The sequence below is a fragment of the Nerophis lumbriciformis genome, linkage group LG16 (assembly GCF_033978685.3).
Source record: "Nerophis lumbriciformis linkage group LG16, RoL_Nlum_v2.1, whole genome shotgun sequence".
Classification (NCBI taxonomy): Eukaryota; Metazoa; Chordata; class Actinopteri; order Syngnathiformes; family Syngnathidae; genus Nerophis; species Nerophis lumbriciformis.
This window is the reverse complement of record NC_084563.2, coordinates 43,307,099-43,329,598: the sequence shown is the minus strand read 5'-3', so window position 1 is coordinate 43,329,598 and position 22,500 is coordinate 43,307,099. Positions and strand designations below refer to the sequence as shown.

General features: G+C 39.6%; 1 protein-coding gene across 4 annotated transcripts in view; it reads left to right on the top strand.

The window, feature by feature from the left end:
• The window catches only part of LOC133617274 (SH3 and PX domain-containing protein 2A-like), a 339,411-nt gene that overhangs the window by 109,897 nt on the left and 207,014 nt on the right, over positions 1 to 22,500 (top strand). For all 4 annotated transcript variants that reach the window (XR_012050910.1, XM_061977175.2, XM_061977176.2 and 1 more), the window contains one exon: positions 4,781 to 4,856. Coding sequence is in view for 3 of the 4 variants with exons in the window: in XM_061977175.2 (XP_061833159.2) it covers positions 4,781 to 4,856 (76 nt within the window). In the remaining variant the exon portion in view is untranslated. The remainder of the gene's footprint in view (positions 1 to 4,780; positions 4,857 to 22,500) is intronic.

Here is a 22,500-nt window from a genome sequence, read left to right as displayed (position 1 = left end):
TTTGATGTTCAAACTGATAAACTTTTATTTTTTTGCAAATAATCATTAACTTTAGAATTTGATGCCAGCAACACGTGACAAAGAAGTTGGGAAAGGTGGCAATAAATACTGATAAAGTTGAGGAATGCTCATCAAATACTTATTTGGAACATCCCACAGATTGGGAACAGGTGGGTGCCATGATTGGGTATAAAAGTAGATTCCATGAAATGCTCAGTCATTCACAAACAAGGATGGGGCGAGGGTCACCACTTTGTCAACAAATGCGTGAGCAAATTATTGAACAGTTTAAGAAAAACCTTTCTCAACCAGCTATTGCAAGGAATTTAGGGATTTCACCATCTACGGTCCGTAATACCATCAAAGGGTTCAGAGAATCCGGAGAAATCACTGCACGTAAGCAGCTAAGCCCGTGACCTTCGATCCCTCAGGCTGTACTGCATCAACAAGCGACATCAGTGTGTAAAGGATATCACCACATGGGCTCAGGAACACTTCAGAAACCCACTGTCAGTAACTACAGTTGGTCGCTACATCTGTAAGTGCAAGTTAAAACTCTCCTATGCAAGGCGAAAACCGTTTATCAACAACACCCGGAAACGCCGTCGGCTTCGCTGGGCCTGAGCTCATCTAAGATGGACTGATGCAAAGTGGAAAAGTGTTCTGTGGTCTGACGAGTCCGAATTTAAAATTATTTTTGGAAACTGTGGACATCGTGTCCTCCGGACCAAAGAGGAAAAGAACCATCCGGATTGTTATAGGCGCAAAGTTGAAAACCCAGCATCTGTGATGGTATGGGGGTGAATTAGTGCCCAAGACATGGGTAACTTACACATCTGTGAAGGCGCCATTAATGCTGAAAGGTACACACAGGTTTTGGAGCAACATATGTTGCCATCCAAGCAACGTTACCATAGACGCCCCTGCTTATTTCAGCAAGACAATGCCAAGCCACGTGTTACTTCAACGTGGCTTCATAGTAAAAGAGTGCGGGTACTAGACTGGCCTGCCTGCAGTCCAGGCCTGTCTCCCATTGAAAATGTGTGGCGCATTATGAAGCCTAAAATAGCACAACGGAGACCCCCGGACTGTTGAACAACTTAAGCTGTACATCAAGCAAGAATGGGAAAGAATTCCACCTGAGAAGCTTAAAAAATGTGTCTCCTCAGTTCCCAAACATTTACTGAGTGTTGTTAAAAGGAAAGGCCATGTAACACAGTGGTGAACATGCCCTTTCCCAACTACTTTGGCACGTGTTGCAGCCATGAAATTCTAAGTTAATTATTGTTTGCAAAAAAAAATTAAGTTTATGAGTTTGAACATCAAATATCTTGTCTTTGTAGTGCATTCAATTGAATATGGGTTGAAAAGGATTTGCAAATCATTGTATTCCGTTTATATTTACATCCAACACAATTTCCCAACTCATATGGAAACGGGGTTTGTACAAATTCCGCAAAGTAATATGAACATTAGGAGTAAAAAAATATGATTACAAAGCCAAATGTCCCGTTTTGGGAATATTTCAGCTTCATATTTGGGGACGGCGTTGGGAGAGTGGCCGTGCCAGCAACCTGAGGGTTCCTGGTTCGATCCCCACCTTCTACCAACTTCGTCACATCCTTGGCAGCTCCCGCCATCAGTGTGTGAATGTGTGTGTGAATGGGTGAATGTGGAAATAGTGTCAAAACGCTTTGAGTACCTTGAAGGTAGAAAAGCGCTATACAAGTATAACCCTATATTGAATAGGCAATATGAGCCCATCAACGAGCCAGAATGCCATGTTCACACAAAGGCAACAGAAAAAAAAAAGTCCAACTAGTGTTGGTACCGATACCAAAATTATTTCGGTATTTTTCTAAATAAAGGGGACCACAAAAAATTGCATTAATGGCTTTATTTGAACAAAAAATCTTAGGGTACATTAAACATATGTTTATTATTGCAAATTTGTCCTTAAATAAAATAGTGAACATGCAAGACAACTTGTCTTTTATTAGTAAGTAAGCAAACAAAGGCTCCTAATTTAGCTGCTGACGTATGTTGTTCCATATTGTGTCATTTTCCATTCTATTATTTTGTCAACATTATTAAGGACAATCTGTAAAAAAAACTATATTAATCTACTTGTTCATTTACTGTTAATATCTGCTTACTTTCCCTTTTAACATGTTCTATCTACACTTCTGTTAAAATGTAATAATCACTTATTCTTCTGTTGTTTGGATGCTTTACATTAGTTTTGGATGATACCACACATTTGGGTATCAATCCGATACCAAGTCGTTACAGGATCATACATTGGTCATATTCAAAGTCCAGGGACATATTTCCTGAGTTTATAAACATAATATGATTTTTTTTTTAAAACGAAAGATGATTTTGTGATGCCAAAAAATATCGATGTAATCATAGTAGTATCGACTCGATACGCTATTGTACTTGGTATCATTACAGTGGATGTTAGGTGTAGATCCACCCATGGCATTTGTTTATATTATGATGCCGGTGAGCTACGGTGTGTAGTGAAGCATGTTTAGCTATTCCTCGTCCTGCAGGGATGATACTTGTAAGAAACTTACAATATTTGTCGCCATGGAGGCGAGGATTAGCGATTTAAAAGTAGCTAAAACACAGCCGACTGCGGATGGATGTTCGCCATGCCTTAAAGCACCTCTTCCTTCACCTTTATTTTTATTTTTTAGTACAAAATGCGTTCATTCTCCGTTTTCTGTCTTCACACTGTTGTCTGCTTGTAAGTACTCTGTGATTGTGCGCTGCCGAACATGCTTCTCTGCTCTTAAACCAGCAATGACAAGACGTGACAACGATGGGGGGCGAATGTGTCGGGGGACTGTCGGACCGGTACTTTTCAGAGGCGGTATAGTACTGAATATGATTCATTAGTATCGCGGTACTATACTAATACAACCCTACGTCCAACCTAGTTTTTCCAACTGGGAAAAAAATGCACTTTAAGAAGTTCAATATTTATTTAAAGTACATTTTTCTTTTATTCATCCATCCATTTTCTACCGCTTGTCCCTTTTTTGGGGTCGCGGGGGGTGCTGGAGCCTATCTCAGCTGCATTCGGGCGGAAGGCGGCGTACACCCTGGACAAGTCTTTTATTTTTTTGTTTATTTATTTAGGAAGTTATTTACCTTCCTATTACAGTACAATGGTAAACATTTCTACAGGAATGAAGAAATACACGTTTATATATCTTTTTTTAAATGGTTACTTGCATTACTATGATGTATTATGATTATGTTACATTATAAACATTGTTTTTATCGGTTATTTCTTCAGTTTAAAAGCATGATGTAGACAAAAGCTCGGAGTCTGTCTGCATTAAGTCAAATATTTTTGAAAGTAAATTATTGCATATTGTTCTAATGTGTGGCACCTTGAGACAAGACTATGTTGATTGACAGTCTTAAAGTGTCTATCTTCACTTCTTATTTTTGCAGTTCTATGCATTGATATTTATACATATAAAAATCACAAATTTTATCACAATTGCAATTTTTTTTTTTTTTTTTTTTCATCTTTTTTTTTTAATTGACATCCAGCATCAGACATTCCTATCCATTACATCACATTCACATACATCATATGTCTGTTGTCTGCCCTAAATGTCAAAATATTTTTTGTTTATATCCCAACCATACCACCCCCCCCAAAAAAAGAAAGAAACAGCAAAAAAACCAAAGTAGTATCTACAAATACATCAATTAAATAAACAAAAAAGAAATAATACATTAATAATAATAATAATCAGAAAACAATAATAATAATATAAAACAGATACACACACACACACACACACACACACACACACACACACACACACACACACACACACACACACACACGCATATATATATATATATATATATATATATATATATATATATATATATTGTTGCATTTGGACCAGATATTCCTCCCAGGGAATTTAAGTTGCTGGTCACTCCCAGGTTCTTTTGATGACACATAAGCTGAGTAAGAAGGACACCAGAGACAGAATAGGTATTTTGTCATTTATTTCCAAAGCCTTGGAAATAAAATGAGACCCGTCCAGCATAGAACACTCAATAGCGCAGCTAAGATGGTCTGAACTAACATACGGAAAAACTTCTCTTCTATAATGTCTCCCTCGCCCCCACCCTCCAGAAGTAATACAAACGTCCATTGTTCAACTCTGAGAAGAGACAGGACAGGACAGGATAAGTGAAGATAAAGGAGTATTGCTACTCCCTGCATTCTGAGCTCAAGGTTGACACACACAGTACTTGCAGACAACCAAAAGATAACAACTGGAAGAACACTAGCTGTTTTGTAATATGACTATGAAAGTAAAAGAAGTAACACACAAATATGGATATATGTAATTATATGCCTCCGTCAATATGTACATATAATATATATATATATATATATATATATATATATATATATATATATATATATATATATACACATACATACAATTGCAATTTTGGAAAGTAAAAACATTCTAAATTGATTTTTTTCTCAAAATCGTGCAGCCCAAATTATTAATAACTTGCGCTCAAGACACAAAGCTTTGCACTTTCATAATATTAGGATCGTTTACAAATTCACATTGATATTACAATGTTGTTTCTACAATGGTTTGTGTGCATTTCGGGACAATGGTTGAACTTAATTGAAATTGTCATTCGCCATTAAAAAAAAGCTTTTCCCTAAAATGTATTGTTGAATAACCTGAACGTGTTTGTGTTCCTATGCTCACAGATGCAGATACTTGACAAGTTTCCAATTGAGGGAGGACAAAAAGACCCAAAGAAGAGGATTATCCCCTTTCTCCCAGGTAATAGCCTGCCCCTGAGCTGCAGTTATCCGAACAGACGACCATTTTAATAATGTATAAGATGTGCGTCAATACTCGCTGTGTGCCTGCCTGCATCGAGCTTGTGCATGTATAGTATGTGTACTACGGGTGTAACAGTACGGGTTTTAAGGTCTCAGTTTGTTTCTTTTCAGTGTAAAAAGGAAACTGACTGCAAAACATAAAACTGCTAAGTTTTTTGTTTTAACAGTTGAATTATTTTTAGCGTGAACATCTAATACAATTCTTATATAAAGAAAGATGGATATAACATACAGATACATCAAAGGATGTGGGAATGGTGCATACAGTCGTGGTCAAAAGTTTACATACACGTGTAAAGAACATAATGTCATGGCTGTCTTGAGTTTCCAATCATTTCTACAACTCTTATTTTTTTTGTGATAGAGTGATTGGAGCACATACCGTATTTTTCGGAGTATAAGTCGCACCGGAGTATAAGTCGCACCTGCCGAAAATGCATAATAAAGAAGGAAAAAAACATATATAAGTCGCACTGGAGCCTGGCCAAACTATGAAAAAAACTGCGACTTATAGTCCGAAAAATACGGTACTTGTTGGTCACAAAAAACATGAAGTTTGGTTATTTTATGAATTTATTATGGGTTTACTGAAAATGTGAGCAAATGTGCTGGGTCAAAAGTATACATACAGCAATGTTAATATTTGCTTACAAGTCCCTTGGCAAGTTTCACTGCAATAAGGCGCTTTTGGTAGCCATCCACAAGCTTCTGCTTGAATTTTTGACCACTCCTCTTGACAAAATTGGTGCAGTTCAGCTAAATTTGTTTGGACTTGTTTCTTCAGCATTGTCCACAAGTCAGGACTCTGGGTAGGCCATTCTAAAACCTTCATTCTAGCCTGATTTAGCCATTCCTTTACCACTTTTGACCTGTGTTTGGGGTCATTGTCCTGTTGGAACACCCAACTGTGCCCAAGACCCAACCTCCGGGCTGATGATTTTAGGTTGTCCACAGAACGTTCTTCCAGAAGGTCTTATCTTTGTCCACGTGATGTAAGATGAAACAAAAATTTAGCTTTTTGGCCACCATACCCAGGAGAAAAAGTGAAGCCTTTAAAGGGGAACGTTATCACAATTTCAGAAGGGTTAAAACCATTAAAAATAAGTTCCCAGTGGCTTATTTTATTTTTCAAAGTTTTTTTCAAAATTTTACCCATCATGCAATATCCCTAAAAAAAGCTTCAAAGTGCCTGATTTTAACCATTGTTATATACACCCGTCCATTTTCCTGTGACGTCACACAGTGATGCCAATACAAACAAACAGCAAGGTATAGCGACATTAGCTCGGATTCAGACTCGGATTTCAGCGGCTTAACACTGTCTGATAAGATAATTACTAACAACTATGAACTAGGTTTACAGCATATGAAATACATTTGGCAACAACATGCACTTTGAGAGTGCAGACAGCCCATTTCAGGCGCGCTAAGAACATATATTTTTCCACGATTTCAGCACTCAGGTTAACCATACCTAAATAGACACAAAATACTGCATTACACAAGACTACCCGAACGTACTCGAATGATTGAAAAAAATAAATGTTTTAAGCTAAATTATTGGTAAACACAGTTTATGTATAATAATTTACGTAAAACCGCGAGTAATGAATAAAGTTTTCATCAATTAATATATTCTGTAGACATACCCTCATCCGCTCTCTTTTCCTGAAAGCTGATCTGTCCAGTTTTGGAGTTGATGTCAGCAGGCCAGGGAAGCTAGGGTCAATATTCTTCTCTTGATCATCTTCGGTGGCATAAGGGACGGTGTGAGCCAAGACATCCAGGGGGTTTAGCTCGCTCGTCTGCGGGAACAAACTGCCGCCATTGCTTGCCGTGCTACCGAGGTCCTTTGTCCCTGAATTGCTCACACACTCCGGCAGATTCAATGGGGGTCTGGCGGCAGATTTCTTTGACTTTATCGTTGGAAATGCATCTGCTTTGAGTGTCGCAGGATATCCACACATTCTTGCCATCTCTGTCGTAGCATAGCTTTCGTCGGTAAAGCGTGCGGAACAAACGACTGACCATTTCGTCGGCTTTCCCCACACCCTCGTATTTTGAACAAATTTCGTCCAATTTCTTGCCACTTTCGCATCTTTGGGCCACTGGTGCAACTTGAATCCGTCCCTGTTCGTGTTGTTACACCCTCCGACAACACACCGACGAAAGTGAGAAAATGGCGGATTGCTTCCCGATGTGACGTCACAACGAGAGCGAATAATAGAAAGGCGTTTAATTCGCCAAAATTCACCCATTTAGAGTTCGGAAATCGGTTAAAAAAACATATGGTCTTTTTTCTGCAACATCAAGGTATATATTGACGCTTACATAGGTCTGGTGATAATGTTCCCCTTTAAACCCAGGAACACCATGAATTACCATGAATTGATTAACGTGGACCCCGACTTAAACAAGTTGAAAAACTTATTCGGGTGTTACCATTGAGTGGTCAATTGTACAGAATATGTACTGTACTGTGCAATCTACTAATAAAAGTCTCAATCAATCAATCAAAAAACATTTGTTCTGGGCCTGTTTTGCTGCCAATGGAACTGGTGCTTTACAGAGAGTAAATGGGACAATGAAAAATGAGGATTACCTCCAAATTCTTCAGGACAACCTAAAATCATCAGCCCGAATGTTGGGTCTTGGGCGCTGTTGGGTGTTCCAACAGGACAATGACCCCAAACACACATCAAAAGTGGTAAAGGAATGGCTATATCAGGCTAGAATTAAGGTTTTAGAATGGCCTTCCCAAAGTCCTGACTTGAACGTGTGGACAATGCTGAAGAAACAAGTCCATGTCAGAAAACCAAAACATTTAGCTGAACTTCACCAATTTTGTCACGAGGTGTGGTCAAAAATACGCTTAATTCCGCTTCAGGGAATGGACGGCTGAGTAGCGCTTTATAGCAGCAGGCCGGCCTCCAGGGCCCCAACTCCCCCCCCCCCTCTGTTGCGAGTTGTTGTGATTATATGTAACATGTTTATGTGCGCTATGGCAAATTATATTTTTTCCCTTGGACTCAGTCTGGAGCCCCTCCCGAGGGTCCAGCCTTTGACTGATATTTTTTACTCTTCCCCCCTTCCCCAATATCACCTTTTTCCCACCTTTTTAAAGGAGCGCCGTAAGTGGCTGATCCGTTGGCGGTCCCGTCTTGTCTTCCTGTAACGTATGTCTGCTCTTACTGCAAGGGTCGGCAACCCGCAGATCCGGAGCCGCATGCGGCTCTTTGATCACTCTGATGCGGCTCAGCTGCATACTTGCCGGGCCCCCCGATTTACCCGGGAGACTTAAGGATTTCAGTGCCTCTCGCAGAAAACTACTGGGATTAATATCCTCCGATTTTCACCCTTATAATATTAATAAGGGCGTGCAATGATGGTACAGCATTTAGCGCCCTCTACAATTTGTATAAACAGCGTACCAGCCCAGCCTCTTGTTACATTATATACCCCTGCTACCACCAAACCCCGCCCCCACCCCAACCCTGCTCCCTCACACATCAACCCCCCTCGGCCCCTGTGCGTCGGTTGAGGTGGGCGGGGTTTGGTAGCGGGGTGTATAATGTAGCCCGGAAGAGTCAGGGCTGCATGGGATTCTGGGTATTTGTTCTGTTGTGTTTATGTTGTGTTACGGTGCAGATGTTCTCCCGAAATGTGTTTGTCATTCTTGTTTGGTGTGGGTTCACAGTGTGGCACATTATTAGTAAGAGTGTTAAAGTTGTTTTATATGGCCACCGTCAGTGTAACCTGTGTGGCTGTTGACCAAGTATGCCTTGCTGTCACTTATGTCACTGTCTTAGTGGGACTGTGCCGAAAATGTAATTTCAGTTCTTTTATGTCTTGTACATGTTAAAGAATGGACTATAATAAAGCATCCTGAATCCTGAATCCTGAAATGCAACCAGAAGCTTGCCAGTAGCTTGTGGATGGCTACCAAAAGTGCCTTATTGCAGTGAAACTTACCAAGGGACATGTAAGCAAATATTAACATTGCTGTATGTATACTTTTGACCCAGCACATTTTCAGTAGACCCATAATAAATTCATAAAAGAACCAATCTTCATGAATGTTTTTTGTGACCAATAAGTATGTGCTCCAATCACTCTATCACAACAAAATAAGAGTTGTAGAAATGATTGGAAACTCAAGACAGCCATGACATTATGTTCTTTACAAGTGTATGTAAACTTTTGATCGCGACTGTATATAACATATACTCTTATCCTCATCATCTTGATTCATCTACATAATGCATTATACGACACTGTGGGAATTCTAATCATGTTTGTTTTGGTAAACTCTGTTTAAAGCCTGCAGTCAACACCAATGTATATCATTATTGAAGGCGCTATATTGGTAATGCAAAAACCTTTTGATACAGAGTTAATCCTGAGGAATTTCATATTTTGGATGATAATAATAATTATTATTTGCATTAATGTAAGACAGCGGTGCTCACACTTTTTCTGCAGGCTAGCTACTTTTCAATTGATCAAGTCGTGGGGATCTACCTCATTCATATATATAATTTATGAAATATATGTTTTTGTTAACAAGTTAAAGGTGTTTAATGATAATGCAAGCATGTTTAATACATATAGTTAATATTGTTAAAAAATTAAAGGTGTTTAATGATAATATAAGAATGTTTAATACATATAGTTAATATTGTTAACAAGTTAAAGGTGTTTAAAGATAATACAAGCATGTTTAACACATATAGTTAATATTGTTAATAAGTTAAAGGTGTTTAAAGATAATACAAGCATGTTTAACACATATAGTTAATATTGTTAATAAGTTAAATGTGTTTAAAGATAATACAAGCATGTTTAACACATATAGTTAATATTGTTAATAAGTTAAAGGCGTTTAAAGATAATACAAGCATGTTTAACACATATAGTTAATATTGTTAACAAGTTAAAGGTGTTTAAAGATAATACAAGCATGTTTAACACATATAGTTAATATTGTTAACAAGTTAAAGGTATTTAAAGAAAATTGAAAGCATGTTTAACACATATAGATTCCTTTCTTTCATGAAGACAAGAATATAAGTTGGTGTATTACCTGATTGTGATGACTTGCATTGATTGGAATCAGACAGTGGTGATTATAATGTCCGCATTTTCGAATAGAGGAGAAAAAAATTCCTCCTTTCTGTCCAATACCACATGAAAGTGGTTGGTTTTTGGCATCTTATTTATCCAGCTTCCGTACTCCTTTGTATACACTTTACAAGAAATACATTGTCGGCAAACTCTGTAGCTTGCTAGCTTATGTGCACGCCAGCTTTCTGAGACTTATTTTGTTAGCTCAACTGTGCAACTGTGCAGTCGGTCTTTGGAGTTTTGACGACAGGTACGGCGCCAGAGTCTGTTGAAATAAAGTGTTTCTCGCCTTCCAGTCGGTAATTTTAATGAGCTGGCAGCAGCCAGCGTCATCTCAGAAGACCCTCGGGTGCCGTGAATGTCAATCAAGTAACGAAAGTGACGTCATCGTGAAAATTTATGATCGCTCATTTTTAGGACTATTTTTTTAATGCCTGGCTGGTGATCGACTGACACACCCTCCGAGATCGACCGGTAGCTCGCGATCGACGTAATGAGCACCCCTGATGTAAGAGATATACAGTATTTTAAAACCCTTTTCCCCCTCAAAATGGAATGATTCTGGTTTTGCTCACCGACCTCGAAGCAATTTTATTTGGTACATGGTGTAATGATAAGTGTGGCCAGTAGATGGCAGTCACACATAAGAGATACGTGGTAAGAGGTGTGATGGCAATATGACTCAAGTAAACAACACCAACATTTTATATGTTCCTTTGAAAATATGGAACTTTACACACGGCGCTCAAAAATCCATCAAAATGTTTTAATACTACTTTGGTAAGCTATGGTGAATTGTACTGTGCTTCAACAAACCGAACAACTGAATCCTTCTTTAGTGAAAAATAAAATGTTTTTTTTTTTCAAATTCAAGACAAAGTTACCGTATTTTTCGGAATATAAGTCGCAGTTTTTTTCATAGTTTGGCCGGGCTCCAGTGCAACTTATATGTTTTTTTCCTTCTTTATTATGCATTTTCGTCAGGTGCGACTTATACTCCGGTGCAACTTATACTCCGAAAAATACGGTATATGTTTTTGGTAACACTTTAGTATGGGGAACATATTCTAAGTAACAAAGACTTAATTTAGAGTTATTTGGTTAGGGTTTGGGTTAGAGGGTTAGGGCCAGGTTTAGGGTTATAATGAGGCTATGCCGAATAAGGCATTAATAAGTACTTAATAATGACTAGTTAAGAGCCAATATGTTACTAATTTGCATGTTGATAGGCAACTAATTAATGGTGAATATGTTCCCCATACTAAAGTGTTACCATGTTTTATTACTGGTGCACAAAATGAACCGTGCATGAACATCACCTTGTTCAAACAACAAAACCAACACAGTGCATAAACTCACAACAAATTACACACCTGCAAATCAGTCTGACTTCTGCTGTTGCCGTATCCTTAATACGCCGATAGGGAGAAGTTTTTATTTACACGATGAGTCGGGTGTGTCTTGACCTCCGCCGAACCCCTGAGGCCGACTCACCGAACCCCTAGGGTTCCATCGAACCCAGGTAAAGAACCACTGGTATAAGGTAAGACATATTATCTCTCTTTAAGAAGGGGAACTAGAGGGTGTGTTCCAACTATCGTGGGATCACACTCCTCAACCTTCCCGGTAAGGTCTATTCAGGTGTACTGGAGAGGAGGCTACGCCGGATAGTCGAACCTCGGATTCAAGAGGAACAGTGTGGTTTTTGTCCTGGTCGTGGAACTGTGGACCAGCGCTATACTTTCGGCAGGGTCCTTGAGGGTGCATGGGAGTTTGCCCAACCAGTCTACATGTGCTTTGTGGACTTGGAGAAGGCATTCGATCGTGTCCCTCGGGAAGTCCTGTGGAGAGTGCTCAGAGAGTATGGGGTATCGGACTGTCTGATTGTGGTGGTCCGCTCCCTGTATGATCAGTGTCAGAGCTTGGTCCGCATTGCCGGCAGTAAGTCGGACACGTTTCCAGTGAGGGTTGGACTCCGCCAAGGCTGCCCATTGTCACCGATTCTGTTCATAACTTTCATGGACAGAATTTGTAGGCGCAGTCAAGGCGTTGAGGGTATCCGGTTTGGTGGCTGCAGGATTAGGTCTCTGCTTTTTGCAGATGATGTGGTCCTGATGGCTTCATCTGGCCAAGATCTTCAGCTCTCACTGGATCGGTTCGCAGCCGAGTGTGAAGCGACTGGGATGGGAATCAGCACCTCCAAGTCCGAGTCCATGGTTCTCGCCCGGAAAAGGGTGGAATGCCATCTCCGGGTTGGGGCGGAGACCCTGCCCCAAGTGGAGGAGTTCAAGTACCTAGGAGTCTTGTTCACGAGTGAGGGAAGAGTGGATCGTGAGATCGACAGGCGGATCGGTGCGGCGTCTTCAGTAATGCGGACGCTGTATCGATCCGTTGTGGTGAAGAAAGAGCTGAGTCGGAAGGCAAAGCTCTCAATTTACCGGTCGATCTACGTTCCCATCCTCACCTATGGTCATGAGCTTTGGGTTATGACCGAAAGGACAAGCTCACGGGTACACGCGGCCGAAATGAGTTTCCTCCGCCGGGTGGCGGGGCTCTCCCTTAGAGATAGGGTGAGAAGCTCTGCCATCCGGGGGGAGCTCAAAGTAAAGCCGCTGCTCCTCCACATCGAGAGGAGCCAGATGAGGTGGTTCGAGCATCTGGTCAGGATGCCACCCAAACGCCTCCCTAGGGAGGTGTTTAGGGCACGTCCAACCGGTAGGAGGCCACGGGGAAGACCCAGGACACGTTGGGAAGACTATGTCTCCCGGCTGGCCTGGGAACGCCTCGGGATCCCCCGGGAGGAGCTGGATGAAGTGGCTGGGGAGAGGGAAGTCTGGGCTTCCCTACTTAGGCTGCTGCCCCCGTGACCCGACCTCGGATAAGCGGAAGAAGATGGATGGATGGATGGATATTATCTGGCGTTTTGTTTTGCAATATTATGCAAAAAAAACTTTTCTTACCTTCTGTATTTGGGATCTGCATAAGTCCTGAGAAATTGCGCGCGTCCGCCTTTGTAGTCCGTGCCGACACCGTAGCCGATAAGCTTCTTCTTTTTCTCTATCTTCTTGTTATGGGACATTCATCCTCCGCTGTTGTCATTTCTACAAACCCCGTTTCCATATGAGTTGGGAAATTGTGTTAGATGTAAATATAAACGGAATACAATGATTTGCAAATCATTTTCAACCCATATTCAGTTGAATATGCTACAAAGACAACATATTTGATGTTCAAACTGATAAAAAATTTTTTGTTGTTGCAAATAATCATTAACTTTAGAATTTGATGCCAGCAACACGTGACAAAGAAGTTGGGAAAGGTGGCAATAAATACTGATAAAGTTGAGGAATGCTCATCAAACACTTATTTGGAACTTCCCACAGGTAAACAGGCAAATTGGGAACAGGTGGGTGCCATGATTGGGTATAAAAGTAGATTCCATGAAATGCTTAGTCATTCACAAACAAGGATGGGGCGAGGGTCACCACTTTGTCAACAAATGCGTGAGCAAATTGTTGAACAGTTTAAGAAAAACCTTTCTCAACCAGCTATTGCAAAGAATTTAGGGACTTCACCATCTACGGTCCGGAATATCATCAAAGGGTTCAGAGAATCTGGAGAAATCACTGCACGTAAGCAGCTAAGCCCGTGACCTTCGATCCCTCAGGCTGTACTGCATCAACAAGCGACATCAGTGTGTAAAGGATATCACCACATGGGCTCACGAACACTTCAGAAACCCACTGTCAGTAACTACAGTTGGTCGCTACATCTGTAAGTGCAAGTTAAAACTCTCCTATGCAAGGCGAAAACCGTTTATCAACAACACCCAGAAACGCCGTCGGCTTCGCTGGGCCTGAGCTCATCTAAGATGGACTGATACATTTGGAAAAGTGTTCTGTGGTCTGACGAGTCCACATTTCAAATTGTTTTTGGAAACTGTGGACGTCGTCTCCTCCGGACCAAAGAGGAAAAGAACCATCCGGATTGTTGTAGGCGCAAAGAAAAAAGAAAAGCCAGCATCTGTGATGGTATGAGGGTGTATTAATGCCCAAGACATGGGTAACTTACACATCTGTGAAGGCGCCATTAATGCTGAAAGGTACATACAGGTTTTGGAGCAACATATGTTGCCATCCAAGCAACGTTACCATGGACGCCCCTGCTTATTTCAGCAAGACAATGCCAAGCCACGTGTCACATCAACGTGGCTTCATAGTAAACGAGTGCGGGTACTAGACTGGCCTGCCTGTAGTCCAGACCTGTTTCCCATTGAAAATGTGTTGTGCATTATGAAGCCTAAAATACCACAACGGAGACCCCCGGACTGTTGAACAACTTAAGCTGTACATCAAGCAAGAATGGGAAAGAATTCCACCTGCGAAGCTTAAAAAATGTGTTTCCTCAGTTCCCAAACGTTTACTGAGTGTTGTTAACAGGAAAGGCCATGTAACACAGTGGTGAACATGCCCTTTCCTAACTACTTTGGCACGTGTTGCAGCCATGAAATTCTAAGTTAATTATTATTTGCAAAAAAAAAATAAAGTTTATGAGTTTGAACATCAAATATGTTGTCTTTGTAGCATATTCAACTGAATATGGGTTGAAAAGGATTTGCAAATCATTGTATTTCGTTTATATTTACATCAAACACAATTTCCCAACTCATATGAAAACGGGGTTTGTAATATAAAGTAATGTAAAGTTCTTACTTATATCTGTCAGTAAACTTGCCATGAAAGCGCTAAAACATACCGGTGTAGTTAGTTTACATACCTAAGGAACTTTAGTTATTAGAGTTCCGGTCGGACGGTTTTTCACGGGACACATTTCCTTGTTGTTGTTTCCGGATAAGGAGATGCTGCTCCGTTATTGATTGAAGTAAAGTCTGAATGTCATTAAAACAGTTAGCTCCATCTTTTGACACTTCTTCCACTCCCGTCCTTGCACGCTACACCGCTACAACAAAGATGACGGGGAGAAAACGCGTAAATAAGACCGCCCACAAAACGGCGCATCCGGAAGCGACTGTCAGAAAGCGACTTGAAGATGATCTGTAAAACATCATCTATTCAACATTTTGACCAACGAACCACCATTACATGTTATGTAGACCACAAGGAAGTGTTTTACATTTAGAATAAAATATAAAATATGACTCATTTAAGGCGGCATATAATCCGGTGCGCCTTTTATATGAACAAAGATGGAAAATAGACCATTCATCGGCGGTGTGCCCTATGGTCCGGAAAATATGGTATGTATTTGGCAAAAAAATGTCATTGTTTTGATTTCAAATGTGCACCAATCACTTTAAAGAGTTTTTGTGCTGACTGCTGCAGGGTTGCCAGGTAAAGATAAACGTGGCCTATTAAACACAATTGAGGAGCGTCTCACTGTTTTTCTGAACATGTGTCGCACAGTTTGTTGGACGTCTGACATGTAGAACGTGCAGCGAGTGGAATGTTTCGTGCAGCAACTGAAGGAAATATGAGTTTGTGCGTCTTTTGTTGAAATAAATGTAAAGCACGGCAACTGACAACTTTAATGGAACACACGTCAGCCGCAGACTCCTCTCACAAAGCAAATTCAATTGGTTTTTTTTCTCATTGGAAAATCCTACAATTATTAAATAAAAGGTAACCGCATTATTTTTCAAAAATTGATATGCACTTAATGGAATGTAGTTTAGTCCTGAGAGTTGGATTACTGCAGTGCTTCGCAATTATTTTCTGTTACACCACCCTAGGAAGAAAACAAAAAAAATTGCGTGCCCCCCCAGTCTCTGCTGCGACTATAAATAATATGATTTATTTATTTATTCATTTATTTACGGACAGACATAGTTTTGTATTTCATTATTGTTTCTTTTGTTATTATTATTAACACTTTAGTATGGGGGAACATATTCTAAGTAAGGAAGACTTAATTTAGAGTTATTTGGACACTAGGGGAACATATACGGGTTAGGGTTATGGTTACTAATAAGCAATAATTCTGAGGTTATTGAGGGAAAACTCTTAGTTAATGGCGACATAGTTATGTATTTCATTATTGTTTCTTTTGTTATTATTATTATTTGTGGTAGCACTTTAGTATGGGGAACATATTCTAAGTAAGAAATACTTAATTTAGAATTATTTGGACAGTAGGGGAACATATACGGGTTAGGGCAGGGGTTGGCAACCCACTGCTCCGGAGCCGCATGCGGCTCTTTGATCACTCTGATGCGGCTCAGCTGCATACTTGCCGACCTCCCGATTTTCCTGGGAGATTTCCGAATTTCAGTGCTTCTCCCCGGGGCAAATATTCTCCGAATTTCACCTTAATAATATTAAGGGTGTGCCGTGATGGTATAGCATTTAGCGCGCTCTACAACCTGTACAAACAGCGTGCCAGCCCAGCCACACGTTGTATGAGGCTTCTGCTTGCACACTTAAGTAACAGCAAGGCATACTTGGTCAACAGCCATACAGGTCACACTGACGGTGGCCGTATAAAACAACTTTAACACTCTTACTAATATGCGCCACACTGTGAACCAAAACCAAACAAGAATGATGTTTGATGTTTAACGTGTTTTTTTAAGACAACATAAACACAACAGAACAAATACCCAGAATCCCATGCAGCCTTAACTCTTCCGGGCTACATTATACACCCCCCCCCACCCCCCACCAAACCCTATTCCTAAGTAAGGAATACTTAATTTAGAGTTATTTGGACACTAGGGGAACATATAAGGGTTAGGGTTACTAACAGTGTTGGGACTACTGTAACGCCGTTAGTTTCGGCGGTAACTAGTAATCTAACGCGTTATTTTTTATATTCAGTAACTTAGTTACCGTTACTACATGATGCGTTACTGCGTTATTTTACGTTATTTTTTATGTAGTATCGGCTAGAAACTGAGGATCTGATCGTGTTTTATGGCAGCGAAGCAATGACATGCTTCTGATTCTTCCTCTGCGCTCTCTGTGTGTGTGTGTGTCTGGGTGAGGGGAGGGGAGGGGAGGGGGGTGCGCAATACAAAGTAAACCGTTGGCCAACAAAAAAGTAACCACAGAACACTATACGACTATACGGTATAGTGTTCTGTGGTTACTTTTTGGTTAGCCAAGCGGACGTGACGACAGGCTGTCCTCACTCAGATCCGCACGGACCTGGAGGGGGCGTGCCTTAAGTCCGGCTGGAAATCGGGAGAAATTTGGGAGAATGGTTGTCCCAGGGAGAGGAAAGTATGAGATATTCTCACTTCTTTTCTTTTGTCGAGCACAAAGAAAATAACATTTTAGTTAAATGTAAGTTGTGTCTTGGATCAAAGATCCCGTCTACTGCCCAAAACAACAATTCAAATCTGCCTGGTTAGGTTTTGTGTATGTCACGTGTGCCTTCCTTAGGTGAAGCCAGCTTTACAGCTATGTTGTTGATTGATTGATTGATTGAAACTTTTATTAGTAGGTTGCACAGTACAGTACATATTCCGTACAATTGACCACTATATGGTAACACCCCAATAAGTTTTTCAACTTGTTTAAGTCGGGGTCCACTGATTCATGATACAGATATATACTATCAAATATATACTAACATCATAATACAGTCATCACACAAGATAATCATCAGGGTATATACATTGAATTATTTACAATCCGGGGTGTGGGATATGGAGGAAGGGGTGGGGGGGGTTAGGTTTGGTTGGTATCAACACTTCTGTCATCAACAATCAGCATCAACAATTGCATCATCAGAGAAATGGACATTGAAACAGTGTAGGACTGACTTGGTTGGATATGTACCGTATTTTCCGCACTATAAGGCGCACCGGATTATTAGCCGCACCTTCTATGAATTACATATTTCATAATTTTGTCCACCAATAAGCCGCCCCGGACTATAAGCCGCGCCTACGCTGCGCTAAAGTGAATGTCAAAAAAACGCTGCGCTAAAGTGAATGTCAAAAAAACAGTCAGATAGTTCAGTCAAACTTTAATAATATATTGAAAACCAGCGTTCTAACAACTCTGTCCCAAAATGTACGCAAATGTGCAATCACAAACATAGTAAAATTCAAAATGGTGTAGAGCAATAGTAACATAATGTTGCTCGAACGTTAATGTCACAACACACAAAATAAACATAGCGCTCACCTTCTGAAGTTATTCTTCATTCGTAAATCCTTCGAATTCTTCGTCTTCGGTGTCCGAATTGAAAAGTTGCGCAAGCGTGGTATCCAAAATGGCCGGTTCCGTCTCGTCGAAGTCATCGGGAGTCAGTGTCGCTGTTGTTCTGTGAATCCTGCCTTCCGGAAAGCTCGGACCACAGTTGTGACCGAAATATCTGCCCAGGCATTTACGATCCACTGGCAAATGTTGGCGTATGTCGTCCGGAGCTGTCTGCCCGTCTTAGTGAAGGTGTGTTCGCCTTCGGAGCTGTGTGAAAAAAGCCACCCGGCCTCTTCGCGTAAACTTCCCTTAACCACTCGCTCATCTTTTCTTCATCCATCCATCCCTTCGAGTTAGCTTTTATGATGACGCCGGCTGGAAAGGTCTCTTTTGGCAAGGTCTTCCTTTTGAATATCACCATGGGTGGAAGTTAGCATGGCAAGCTAGAACCACAGTGAAGGATGACTTCTCATTCCCTGTGGTGCGAATATTCACCGTACGTGCTCCCGTTCCACAGTGCGGTTCACAGGAATATCAGTTGCTGTGAAATACGGTAGTAATCCGTGTGCGGATGGAGAGATTGCGTCTTTTTATGAACCGGATCCTTGTCGCGTAGTAGGAGCCATTTTGTGGTCTTTACAGATGTAAACAGGAAATGAAACGTACGGTGATATCCGCGCGTTTTTTCTTCTTCTTCCGGGGGCGGGTGGTTGCTTAAAGCGCTTCCTGTTCTATGGGGGCGGGTGCTTTCCTTGGCGGTTGCTTGCGTAGAAGAAGAAGCGCTTCCTGTTCTACCGGGAAAAAAGATGGCGGCTGTTTACCGAAGTTGCGAGATCGAAACTTTATGAAAATTAATCGTAATAAAGCGCACCGGGTTATAAGGCGCACTGTTAGCTTTTGAGAAAATTTGTGGTTTTTAGGTGCGCCTTATAGTGCGGAAAATACGGTATAGCAAGTAGTGGACACAGAGAGACATCAGAAAGTATAAGAAAAAATGTCTACATTTGATTATTTACAATCCGAAGAGGTATTATGTGGAAGGGAGGGTGTTAGTTTAGGGTTGTAGTTGCCTGGAGGTGTTCTTTTAGTGCGGTTTTGAAGGAGGATAGAGATGCCCTTTATTTTACACCTGTTGGGAGTGCATTCCATATTGAAGTGGCATAGAAAGAGAATGAGTTAAGACCTTTGTTAGTTCGGAATCTGGGTTTAACGTGGTTAGTGTTAGTGTTATTATGCTGTTTGTTACTTATGTATGTTATGTTGCAGCTATTTAAAATAGTTTTGTCAATTTGTTCTGGCCTGAAATAAATTGGCCCTTTGAAACATATCTTTGTCTTTGTGTGTTGTATGTAGACCACAAAGCTTTGTAGAGTTCAGTGATGCAAATGCATGTCAAGTTGATCAACAGATTGTATTATTCTCCAGTGCAATAACAGTACTGAAATGAAGGCTAAAAGGGCATTAATGGGAGCTTTAAAAACAAAAAATAGAAGAAGTAACTAAATAGTTACTTTTCACAGTAACGCATTACTTTTTGGTGTAAGTAACTGAGTTAGTAACTGAGTTACTTTTGAAATAAAGTAACTAGTAACTGTAACTAGTTACTGGTTTTCAGTAACTAACCCAACACTGGTTACTAATAAGCAGTAATTCTGAGGTTATTGAGGGAAGACTTTTAGTTAATGGCGACATAGTTTTGTATTCCATTATTGTTTCTTTTGTTATTATTATTTGTGCTAGCACTTTAGTATGGGAAACATATTCTAAGTAAGAAATACTTAATTTAGAATTATTTGGACAGTAGGGGAACATATACGGGTTAGAGTTACTAATAAGCAATAATTCTGAGGTTATTGAGGGAAGACTCTTAGTTAATGACGACATAGTTTTGTATTCCATTATTGTTTCTTTTGTTATTATTGTTATTATTTGTGGTAGCACTTTAGTATGGGGAACATATTCTAAGTAAGGATGACTTAATTTAGTGTTATTTGGACAGTAGGGGAACATATAAGGGTTTAGGTTACTAATAAGCAGTAATTCTGAGGTTATAGAGGGAAGACTCTTAGATAATGGCGACATAGTTATGTATTTCATTATTGTTTCTTTTGTTATTAGTTGTGGTAGCACTTTAGTATGGGGAACATATTCTAAGTAAGACAGACTTAATTTAGAGTTATTTGGACACTAGGGGAACATATAAGGGTTAGGGTTAGGGTTACTAATAAGCAATAATTCTGAGATTATTGAGGGAAGACTCTTAGTTAATGGCAACATCGTTTTGTATTTTATTATTGTTTTGTTATTATTATTATTTGTGGTAACACTTTAGTATGGGGAACATATTCTAAGTAAGGAAGACTTAATTTAGAGTTATTTGGACACTAGGGGAACATATAAGGGTTAGAGCTAGCGTTTCTAATAAGCAATAATTCTGAGGTTATTGAGGGAAGACTCTTAGTTAATGGCGACATAGTTTTGTATTCCATTATTATTTATTTCGTTATTATTATGATTTGTGGTAGCACTTTAGTATGGGGAACATATTCTAAGTAAGGAAGACTTAATTTAGAGTTATTTGGACACTAGGGGAACGTATACGGGTTAGGGTTACTAATAAGCAATAATTCTGAGGTTATTGAGGGAAGACTCTTAGTTAATGGCGACATAGTTTTGTATTCCATTATGGTTTATTTTGTTAGTATTATTAGTTGTGGTAGCACTTTAGTATGGGGAACATATTCTAAGTAAGGACAACTTAATTTAGAGTTTTTTGGACACTAGGGGAACATATAAGGGTTAGGGTTACTGATAAGCAATAATTCTGAGGTTATTGAGGGAAGACTCTTAGTTAATGGCGACATAGTTTTGTATTCCATTAATGTTTCTTTTGTTATTATTATTATTTGTGGTAGCACTTTTTAGTATGGGGAACATATTCTAAGTAAGAAATACTTAATTTAGAGTTATTTGGACACTAGGGGAACATATACGGGTTATGGTTAGGATTAGGGTTACTAGTAAGCAATAATTCTGAGGTTATTGAGGGAAGACTCTTAGTTAATGGCGACATAGTTTTGTATTTCATTATTATTTATTTCGTTATTATTATGATTTGTGGTAGCACTTTAGTATGGGGAACATATTCTAAGTAAGGAAGACTTAATTTAGAGTTATTTGGACACTAGGGGAACGTATACGGGTTAGGGTTACTAATAAGCAATAATTCTGAGGTTATTGAGGGAAGACTCTTAGTTAATGGCGACATAGTTTTGTATTCCATTATGGTTTATTTTGTTAGTATTATTAGTTGTGGTAGCACTTTAGTATGGGGAACATATTCTAAGTAAGGACAACTTAATTTAGAGTTTTTTGGACACTAGGGGAACATATAAGGGTTAGGGTTACTGATAAGCAATAATTCTGAGGTTATTGAGGGAAGACTCTTAGTTAATGGCGACATAGTTTTGTATTTCATTATTATTTATTTCGTTATTATTATGATTTGTGGTAGCACTTTAGTATGGGGAACATATTCTAAGTAAGGAAGACTTAATTTAGAGTTATTTGGACACTAGGGGAACGTATACGGGTTAGGGTTACTAATAAGCAATAATTCTGAGGTTATTGAGGGAAGACTCTTAGTTAATGGCGACATAGTTTTGTATTCCATTAATGTTTCTTTTGTTATTATTATTATTTGTGGTAGCACTTTTTAGTATGGGGAACATATTCTAAGTAAGAAATACTTAATTTAGAGTTATTTGGACACTAGGGGAACATATACGGGTTATGGTTAGGATTAGGGTTACTAATAAGCAATAATTCTGAGGTTATTGAGGGAAGACTCTTAGTTAATGGCGACATAGTTTTGTATTTCATTATTTCTTTTTTTATTATTATTTGTGGTAGCACTTCAGTATGGGGAACATATTCTAAGTAAGGAAGACTTAATTTAGAGTTATTTGGACAGTAGGGGAACATATAAGGGTTAGGGTTACTAATAAGCAGTAATTCTGAGGTTATAGAGGGAAGACTCTTAGTTAATGGTGACATAGTTTTGTATTTCATTATTGTTTCTTTTGTTATTATTATTATTTGTGGTAACACTTTAGTATGGGGAACATATTCTAAGTAAGAAAGACTTAATTTAGAGTTATTTGGACACTAGGGGAACGTATACGGGTTAGGGTTACTAATAAGCAATAATTCTGAGGTTATTGAGGGAAGACTCTTAGTTAATGGCGACATAGTTTTGTATTCCATTATGGTTTATTTTGTTAGTATTATTAG